Genomic DNA, 10,664 nt, shown 5'->3' on the forward strand with positions numbered 1-10,664 from the left:
TAGTGAGACTTGAGAGCTTACCCACCTCCAACCACAAACAAAGTGGTCCACAAGAAGGTACAAGCTCGTCTTTTCAAGAAACTACACCTTAACTTGCTTTAAATCTTTGCTTGATTTGGTGAGATAAAGTGGAGGCTCATCAAATCCTCTCAAAATTCTCAAAAAGCTATCTCAAACTGTATAAGGATACTTTGATTTGGTAAGATCAATCTCATTATTCAAAGACTAAATTTCCCATTTTCTTAGTTTTTTTTATGATGTTTTTATGTCGAAGACCCAAGTTGAGCAAACCCTCTTTGTGACTTTTACACGTGGATAATTTGGGTGGAGTTCACCGACATGCACTTACACTAATACCATGTAAACTTTAGGTCCAATGAACATCTCAAAATAACTAACAAAGTTATAAGGTCTCTTTTGCAACTAATAGATCCAGAATTATTTTACTCATTAATTAGTAAATATGAAACCATTTTGTAACAAAAAAACTCAAGATTTTTGTTCTTATTTATTTGAAACTATGGAATCAAAGATGTCAGTGTAATAAGTAGCTGGAAGAAAGGAAAAGAAAAAGAGAAAACCAAGCCTTTGTCGGATCTGAAGTAGAAAAAAAGTTTTGCAGATGTAAGCCTGACCTTGAAGCTTTCATGAATCATGTACCAAAGAATGCAACTTTTAGCAATTCTCTCAGAACATTGAACCCAGAGTGTGAACACCCTCCATGAAAGACCAAATAAAGAGGAACTGTTGCTTTCGGGAAGTGACTTTACACTTTGATGGATCCCATCCAACAGGTTAAGTGATTTGCGGTAGAATTTCTCATTTCCTGAAAGCTAACTTCAAGCACATGTTGCTTTCCCCGCAAGACCCACTCCAAGGTGGTGACAGTTAACATCTCTCTGTGTCTCTAACAAAGTTCATCAAAGGTTGTGGCATGTGACATGTCTGGGAATGTCATCTTCAAGCACCGAAGAGGTTTAAATGGTATTTCTTGGAGAGAAGCTGAAAGCATGAGAGAGAGAGAGACAGAGACCTGTAATCATCGCATGACAATTTTGCTCAAATGGATTTGAGGGGATGGAAGAAGCAAAGTTTTTTGGAATTCATGGCTTTCTCACTATCTCCATATCCATCTTCACTGTCAAAACAAACATTTGGATGCATATTTGAAGGTAAAAAACAGTGGTAGATCAGCAAAAGACATGAACAAAGTCTCAACCGAGTCAGGTGGTTGACTCAATGCCAGTCTCAAACAGTTTGTCTTCTCTGTTTGGAGGGCATAAAGATTATTCTAAAGAAATGACAATTGGGCATCAAATCTCTCTCCCTTTTGGAGTTTCTGAACAATCTGAACACAAGCGATTGCCCTTCCAATTAAAGCACTTGCAAAGTTTCAGAAACAACCACTTACCTTTGATGCTCCCATGACCTCAATTATTAGACTGCCTTAATTATTGAGGGGCAGGGGCAGGGGGCAGAGACAGAGAGAGATGGCAGTGTTAATGTGAGAGCCCTTTCACTTGGAAAGAATGAAAGCACCATTACCTAAAGTGCCTTCAAGTAAAGCTCATGGACGGCCGTTCTTAAGTCCATAAAGCTGCCTATGTCTCACAGTTGGCTCTCAAGGTTTCAGAGTCTCCTATCCAGGCCTTAGCAGCAGTCCCCTCTGTAGAAGATGAGTAAAGAGGGAAGTAATTATCATATCTTCATTGATGACGAGTAAGGTATTTATAGAGAGATTACAAAGACTAACTCTTCAACGACGTATCGTAGCTGGATACAGTGTTTACAGTTTGAGTTGTAGTTACCTTATCTCAGCTTTATCTTTATCTCTATCACCCTCTGATCACGGCGGCTGCCGCAGGCCGTGCCAAACCTTGTGTGGAGGCCCCAGATGAAGCTTCCCAACTTGCATCAGAGGGTCTTATCATTAGGAACAGCAGGAGAGGGGAGAAGTAGGAGCAAAATAATGAGTTGGAGATTGAACTAAATGAATCAGTGAGGATTTTTAGATGGGATGGAAAGCAGAAAGTGGAAAGGCGTGATAGATATACACAGTAATGATCAGAAGAGCACATGCCAAACTAGAGTTCCACCACTTTTGTGGTCCAATCTGCCTTATCTTATCGCATTCATCTCCTTTTTTTCCATCACTAAGCTTGCTCACATCTACCCTTACAACTTTCTCTCTTAACCAACTTGAAGGCCAGGTACCCCCTTTTTGCACCCAACTTCAAAGATTCCAAACACAGCACTAACCACCTCCTTCTCTCTATATAAACCTTCATGGCCCTTGTATCCTTTTCACTGGAACCCTCAATAGAAGCCCCCTCCACCACCACTCTCTCCCAACACAGCCCTTCTCTTCTTCCTCCATGATCACAGCCTCTCACATGCCACCAGTGATCACAAGGCCATACGACTTGAGAAAAATCCGGTGATCGCATCCTCAAAGGTTCCTCCACATGTTCAAGCTGTTCTCCTTGTTGAGCTCTGGTTGCAAAGTGGTGGCGTTGCTGGGTCGGCCCCGGAAGGGTATACTGTCCAACAGCTTGATCACCTGCACGTTGTTCGGCTACCGGCGAGGCCGGGTGAATTTGGCCATCCAAGAGGACACTAAGTTGGCACCCAACTTTGTTATTGAGCTTCCCATACTCGCAAACGCTCTGCACAAGGAGATGGCCTCCGGCTTGGTGAGGATTGCCCTGGAGAGTGAGACTCGGACGCATAGAAAGAAGTTGATGGACGAGTTGATCTGGGCTGTTTACTGCAACGGGCGAAAGATCGGGTACTCGATCCGAAGAAAGCAAACATCCGAGGACGAGGTCCATGTGATGCAACTCTTGAGAGGGGTTTCCATGGGTGCTGGAGTTCTCCCTGGCCCGTCGGAGAAAGAATCCGTCGACGGCGAGTTGACGTATATGAGGGCTCGGTTTGAGAGGGTGGTTGGGTCGAAAGACTCCGAAGCTCTGTACATCGTCAATCCTGATGGAACAGGGGGCCCCGAGCTGAGCATCTTCTTTGTGAGGATGCAGTAAACCCCTCCTTACTCTCTATTTTTCTATGTACATTGTGTGAGATGAATCTTGAACTGAATCAACTCTCCCAATAACCTCTTTCTTTAGATAGGAGTTGGGAAGATAAATAACTCTTTCATAAATCACATTTGATATGCAAAGTGTATGGAGGATTGTTTCAATGAATCCATTCCTGTCATAGCTCACTGTTTTCGTACCCAGAAACCATACATGGCTGCTGGAAAGAGATAAATGCAGGAGACAGATCATGTGTTGCTTGCAAGGAAATAAACAAAGCTCAGAACCCATGGATTTTAACTGGAAATTTCAGTATATTTTTTTATTTTAAGCCATCCTACAGCTTGACAAAAACCTGTTTGGGCTGCAAAAGGAAGGATTTTGAAGCTAGTTTTCTGCTTACTTTGCGTAGATGATCATCGCCCATTTTGCAAAAATATAGCTGAAAGTGTCACTGATGAGTTCCTTAATTCTCATTAGAGTTTCAGAGTCTTTATCTGGAAAACATTAAAGGAGGGAAAGAGGTGAAGAACAAGTGAAAACCCGTGAACTCAAAGTGATGCCCGTGAAAAGAGTACCTCACTGTGCATGTGAACTGTAAACAGGCGGCTCCGATGGTTTCATGATGGCCGGCGACGGTGGGTGAAGATCAAACGAGGGTTCAAGTTTGGATAATTGGATTGGAAGTAAAAAATTATGTTCTGTTCGTCACAGTTGCTTTCAATGATAGTAACTTTTGAGAGAAACAAAGCCTTTATCGAACTGAATAACGACATTTCCTACCCTCATATGACATATGAGCAGGGTTTTATAGGGATTCATATAAAAAATAATTAAGGTTGTAAATAATAATTATCACATTAAAATATTAAATAAATTATAAAAAATTGTTTCAAACAAAACCTAGAATCTAATACAATTATCATTCTAATTCATGATTTTCAATATGATTTAAGATTGTATTTAAGTAGCAATCGTTCCGAAAAGACAATTTTAAACAAGAAAATAACCGAACATGAAAATAAAGTATGTAAAGAACAAAAACATTCGAAAACTTCTAGGCTAGTTAGGGCAAACAATTATTCGAGCTAATTTAAGAACCGAAAAATAAAAAAATAAAAAGAATGCCATTTACTATTTTTGAAGTCATTCAATTCAAATTTTATGGTAAAATTTATAATTAGTAGCACGCGAACTTAGATGGACCTGGGTTCATATTCCTTTTCTTCTATTGCCTAACTCATATTAAATCGATCCCATTTTGAATAACTCATAAGAACCTAAGTTATGTGAGATATAATGTCATTATTATCGGAGAATTTATATATATTTTTAAGTTAAAGTGAAAGGTAATTGATTGCATTTAATTAGGGTATATAAGAGTCTATCTTAGCTTCTTGAAATTAGATTAGAAAAAAATTGCTTCTATTATCTATTTATTTAGTCTATTCAGTCCATCCTTCTTTATAAATAGTTATCCTTCCTAGTCAATTTTTAGAGAAAAGCAATACCACATAGAGAATGCTATTTGGACTGGGCCTTGGTCTTCCCATTTTCTTCTGATCTCAAAATGGCTTACCCATTGAAGTGGTTTGTTCAAGGGTGCCATTTTCATGGAGGGATTACAGTCATTCCTCTCTCCTCTTTGTTATTTGGTTTCAAAGGGTAGAGAACTAAGTTTTGCAATAGGTGGGCAGTTCATTTTGGAGGCTACTTCTTCTAGATGACTAAAGCACTAGTTGTGTAGTTTCAATAATCTTAGTCTAAAGCAAATTATTGGATAAAGTACGATTATTTTAACACTTTGAGGCTCCACTAAATTTGGATTGCCAGTTGCCTACGTAGGGACTTATGTCATCCAATTGACCATAGTAGTCAACTTACAATAGCAAACCTTCACTTAGATTTATAGCATTTATCGAAACACACTAGCCTAAATATAAATAGATTTATTTTTTAGCTTATTAGGCTACACAAACTTTAGATCGACATAAGGATTTTCAATAGTTCACTTGGCACACCAGCCTAGAGCCAAAAGGCGAATTTCGGCACCACTTGGTTACTCAGGGTTTTATGACTCATTCAGTAGTAAACGCAACTTTCCAACTTATACTCCCTAGTCATAGTAGTTTGGGGTAAGGACGGTCTTGCCTACTTATAACTTGATCCAATTATAAGGATTACTTGTTTATAATATAGCTCATATGAATTGTTTCTCAATAAGCAAATTTTAACAATCTAAGCACAAACAAATGGGTATTTCAATCTTAAGTATTTATACTTAATATAATTAGCAACTCAAAATAGTCTTTAATGACTTTATTTGAAAATATAGATTCAATGTAAATCTGGAATAGGTTTTTTAAATTAGGGGATGCACATAATTGATTCCAAAATATAACCCAATACTAGTTTTCATATCCTTAATATATCTCAAAGTATACGCATGTAAATACTTGGATTTGAAATCTCATCCCCAAATTTTTATACTTAGCAAAAACCCTTTAAAATGCCCCAATAAATCAATATAATAGCATGTATTAATAGAAGAGGCTACAAAACCGATATCAAGTGGTAGTTAATTGTACAACTACTCAAAATGCAATTACTAAATCAAATATGATTTTAAAAACACTTGGCCTATGCTCAACATACTGAATTCTAAGTATTCAAAACAGGATTTAAAAGAACAAACATTGAAATACTTAACTCAATGAAGAAAATTATCAAATTTGTCTTCCTTTCAATATTTGGATGAGGTAAAAACTTCTCAACTCATGTGTGAAGGTTTGGAAAATTTAGTATTCACTATAGCGAAGAGGATAATTCATTTGGGACGAGTTAGAGTTAGAGAGTGTTATAGGACAACAATCACAGTGAGTCAGACAGCTGGATCCTGGGTTAAGTACCTATGCCTTCCGCTTCTAATAGGTCGGCCTTTTGGGTAATATTGGCTAGGTGCTCAACATATGGTATCAGAGCGGGCGCCACGTTGCGAGTTCAATTCCCGGGGCGCGCAAAGGCTGGATTAAAATTACTGGTAGGTCGCAAAGGCTAGATTAAAATTACTGGTAGGTTGCGGTTGGGCCAGTGTCGTTGCGTGGTTGTGGTCGTCGGCTCGTAACGATGGGAGTACTGTTATGGGACAACAATCACAATGTGTTAGACAACTGGATCCTGGGTTAAGTACCTATGCCTTCTGCTCCTAACATGCTGATCTTTTGAGAAGTATTGGTTAGGTGCTAAAAAAACTAGTTGTTAGGGTTAGAAAACAATGTTTTTGTCCTATAGAAAAAAAAGGTCAAAATAGGTTAAAAATTATAAAAAAAATTGCATTAAATCTTATTTTTGTTATTGAACATAATAGTAGGCCACTTGTCAATTTTGGAGAATTGCATCTCCTAAATAAATTTCTGCACAAAAGGGTCAACCCCGTCCTCCTTTTTTCTTCATGTTTTTGCTTCTATTGGGGCGACTCCTCTTAGTGCATTTATTAGTTGAAAAAAAAAAAGAATTTTGTAACTTGGACTAATCCTTTTAGGATCGACTTTAAAGTATGGACCCAAATTTAACATAATACAAAAGCGAGTTCCGGTATGTGGGCCATCATCCAAACTTTCTACAAGTAGGAACCTCAAAGAGGCCCCACACATGAAGGGGATTATTTAAAAATAATCTTGCATAAACCAGTGAATGGAATGACTTTGGTGTATTAGGTGGGAATGAGGTTTCTAACTTGCTTCCTTTGTTGGATCACCATAAGAGTCTTATTGTTCTTTCTTTCTTCATTCTCTTTAGGGAGAGGTGGGTGTGGCCCTACCCTATTTTCCTCTATAACTCTATGCATTGAGTATCTACTAATGCTACTTAATTTTTTTAATTTAAAATAATTAACTAAGAATATTTTATATATATATATATTAAACAAATTTAATTATCTTATTACCTGCAAGTAATCAGGTAAAAATGGATAACGAAATAATTTATTCCATTTTGACCGAAGCAAATCCGATTTCAATCTTCCTGTACCCGATTAAGATCCGAACGAATCTGGAACTCAGATTCGGAGCATCCGTTCAGAGCAGACCGTGTGAGTGTCAGTTGGAAACCGAATCACCCAGAAACGTATCCGACCGCACGTGCCTCCACCACCACGTCAGCAAGACTTCGTCGTTATCGCACGCAATCCCAATCTCCCCAACAAGAAACAGAAATCACGCCCGCTCCACACAGATTCGTCGCCAGCTGTCCTCCATCCCAACTGCCCAACCGCCTGGGCTCTCCGGACCGGGTTCAAACTCCGGTCCCGGACAAAAAAGTCCATGTCGGCGGCTGGACCAGAGAAGGGGAGAATGATTGCCTCTGCGTCCTCCTGTCGTCGACTCTGGTCAACGTTCAAACTTAGAACGCCTTCGCGTCACGTGAGATTCCGTCCAGCCTGGCGAGGCCCCCACCAGATGTAGACTAATCGAGGTGAATCCGTTTTATAATCGCGGATCCGAGGATCGGAGCCGTTGGTAGGGATCTGGAGGAGAGATGGGTGGCGATGGGGCCCAGCTGTCGTGGAGAAAAAACGCTCGGGAACAGCCGGTTCTTAACTGTCAAGTTTTAAACGTTGCGGACGTGTGCGAATAAGCGGTGAAGGGGACCACGTCACCCTCACACAGACGGAGTTCAAGGATGACTTTTGTGCACTTTATTTACGGAACTACCATCGTTATAACATCAGGTTTTTCACGAAAAGGTTGTTTTTGAAGTGTGAGATGCCTTTGAGAATTTTTTTATTTTGTCTCATGAATGATGTGGTCCTGGGGGGGGCGGCCGTGCGGTGCGGCCAGGACGAATTAAGGCTCTTAGGGGCTTCTCTCCCGTAGATTCTCTCGTACAAATTACACCCACTGGTTTTCTCGTGTCTGACGCCAAAAAAGGTCCACTCCCGCGCAAACTCATCAAATGGTTGACTCGCCCTAATCTCCTCTTAATGGTAAAAAAAGTCGACTCGGACCCATTTGGACACGACTATTTGGCCCAATTTGTTTACATACAATGAATCAAAGTCCAAACCGACCCGATGAATTGCCAGTTGCCACCTCTAGGTGCATGTAAACAGCTCACAGGTGGGTCCCCTTCTTGAATAGTCCTGAGGCATTGGACACTTCAAGTCGAGGTCAAGGGTTTAGGTACTATATTGGCTGCACGTGCTATAATTTTGATGTGAGAAGCATGTAAGAAGCACTAATTTAAGTCACTATTTGATAATTTATTAAACACAGTTAATTATTAAGAGATTAAAAAGACCTATTTTAATTATTTAATTTAAATTATAAAAAAAATTAACTTTTGACTCCCTTATGTTTTACTTAAAAACTGTATTTTGTATTTTTCTTTATTATCCAATATTGAAAACAGCTATCTCAAATCGTTGTGATAGTCATTGATCATGATCGGACGGTTGAGATGACATTTTACTTATTTCACACCGAATTCCCTCTCTCACACGCTTCTCATCTTAAGCTTCTCTCGTAGTATAATGTAAAAACAAATAACCAATGATGGAGACCCAAATGGAAACTTCTCGGAAATTAACTGAACCAAACCAACTTAAAAACTCCAACCACAAAACAGGAAAGATCCGCGGACCATTGTAATTTCGAGGCACCCTAGATGGATACTCCAAAGAGTCCAACCAGTGGGACCAGGCTACCGACAATATCCAGATTTGTGGGTCACACTAACTCGGACTCCGCCGAACTACCAAAAATGCTCCTCCTCCAAAGTTCTACCGTCATCTCCCACGGGCCACCCTCACTCCATTTTAAAAAACAGAACTTTCCGAGAAACAGAAGAAAGAAGTGACTGTAATCTCGATGTTATATAAGAGGCTTTCGGACTCTCTGGTGTTCGATTCTCTTCATCTTCTCCGTTAATGGCAGAAGGCCCGAGTACCAGCAACAGCAACTCGTCGTCTTCGTCGTCTTTATCTTCGGAAAGGGCGAGGCCGGGGGAGAGGATCAAGGGGCCGTGGAGTCCCGAAGAGGACGAGGCACTGACGGCGCTGGTGGCGCAGCACGGGCCCAGAAAATGGACCCATATAAGTCGTTCCATCCCGGGTCGGTCGGGGAAGTCTTGCCGGCTGCGGTGGTGCAATCAGCTCAGTCCGGCAGTGGAGAGGAGGCCGTTCACTCCGGAGGAGGACGAGGTGATCGTCGAGGCCCATGCGCGATATGGGAACAGATGGGCCACTATTGCGAGGATGCTGCAGCGGAGGACGGACAATGCGGTGAAGAACCACTGGAACTCGACGCTGAAGAGGAAGGTGGCGACGGGGAGGGGGGAGGAGGGCGAGGGGAAGAGAGCGAGAACGGAGCCGGAGACGGATCTGAGACTCGGACCACCCGGCGGAGGTGTGAGCCAGCAGGTGGCGGAGGATAGCTACAGGGAGAATACTCCGGGGAATGGTGAGGCAAATTTTTGGGGAGGAGTAAGGGAGGTGATTGCGAGGGAGGTGAAGAACTATATGGAGGCAATGAACTCTACCGGCTTTCCATGAATGAATGATAGTTCTTCTGCTTTCTTCTTGTTTTTTTTTTTACTTTTTTTTTATTCTTTTAACTCGTATCTAAATTTCTAACACATCGAAGAGAAAAGGCTGAAAAAGGTTTCCAAACTATTTCCTTTGATGGATATTAAGCTTACCATTGGATAAAGAAGCTGGTAATGATTTCAAACGGGCAAGCAGTGTCTTTCTTGGAATTCAAAATCCTAAAAATGGCTTTGATTAATGGGAGCAAACGACTTGCTTCCACAATTCCTCTATTGGAGTTACACCAATATCCAATTTGTTACTTGGGAAATCCAAACCCATGAAATCCTTTGAATAGCTTGGACTCCCTTCCTACATTTGAATGACATTAACAAAATTCACCTAGTTCCACGAGGAGCACAACAACATGGGTAGAAACCCACTGGCAGAAGAAGGAGACGCTTCCTTCTTCGTTGTCACAAAAGTTTATTTTGCCTCATAGTACTGGAACTAGATATCAGTTTAAAAAAGAATGGAGGGGCTAACCTCCTCTTTGCTCCCACCTTGCAGCTTGATGACTTTGGTTGTCATCAACAACTGCCCTTTTTGTAGGGGTGGATCAATTTTGAAGGTAAATCACTCATTTCTAAATTTTGGAAAGGTAAATCAATGGTAAATGAGAAACATAGTGAGTAGCTTATTTTTCCGTATTTTTGTTCAACACATAATCTCTTCAATTGTTGGATAAGATCCCATTGGATTTACCCTGTGTCGTATTTATCCTCTCATGTAAAACTTATATTTTCTATTCTAAAGTGTATAAATACCATAGTTAATCATGTTATCCAGTTCCTCTTTCAGTTCAATATCTAATGGTTTAGAAATGATCGATCCTTCTCATCTACTATCATCCAAATATTTTTTTTCCACTTTTCCACTACCGGCAGTGACCACCAACTGTCTTTTGCCAGTCCTAAAAAAAAAACTCGCCGAACCCCTGGCCGGACCTTTACAACATCACTCCCCGAACCCCGACCTCGGCAGCACCACTCCTCAAACCCTCCGCCGTTCTTTCTTCCCGTCGACGACGTATCCCTCACCACCGA

General features: G+C 40.7%; 2 protein-coding genes across 2 annotated transcripts; both read left to right on the forward strand.

Moving 5' to 3' along the window:
• Window positions 1-2,177: 2,177 nt before the first annotated feature.
• LOC137941554 (protein MIZU-KUSSEI 1-like) lies at window positions 2,178-3,631 on the forward strand. The gene has a single exon (XM_068787014.1). The coding sequence runs from the start codon at window positions 2,466-2,468 to the stop codon at window positions 3,036-3,038; it is 573 nt and encodes a 190-aa protein (XP_068643115.1). The 5' UTR covers window positions 2,178-2,465; the 3' UTR covers window positions 3,039-3,631.
• Window positions 3,632-8,961: 5,330 nt separating this feature from the next.
• LOC137940198 (transcription factor MYB44-like) lies at window positions 8,962-9,585 on the forward strand. Its single transcript, XM_068785133.1, has one exon. It carries the CDS (start codon window positions 8,962-8,964, stop codon window positions 9,583-9,585), a length of 624 nt encoding a protein of 207 aa, XP_068641234.1.
• Window positions 9,586-10,664: the final 1,079 nt, after the last annotated feature.

The sequence above is a fragment of the Aristolochia californica genome, unplaced genomic scaffold (genome assembly GCF_029961685.1).
Source record: "Aristolochia californica isolate CCGP_79_NKW_82.1479 unplaced genomic scaffold, dmAriCali1.0.hap1 SCAF_9, whole genome shotgun sequence".
NCBI classification, from domain to species: Eukaryota; Viridiplantae; Streptophyta; class Magnoliopsida; order Piperales; family Aristolochiaceae; genus Aristolochia; species Aristolochia californica.

What these genes read in the sequence shown, in the direction of transcription:
- LOC137940198 (XM_068785133.1), top strand. Translation starts at nt 8,962, where the DNA reads ATGGCAGAAGGCCCGAGTACCAGCAACAGCAACTCGTCGTCTTCGTCG.
- LOC137941554 (XM_068787014.1), top strand. Translation starts at nt 2,466, where the DNA reads ATGTTCAAGCTGTTCTCCTTGTTGAGCTCTGGTTGCAAAGTGGTGGCG.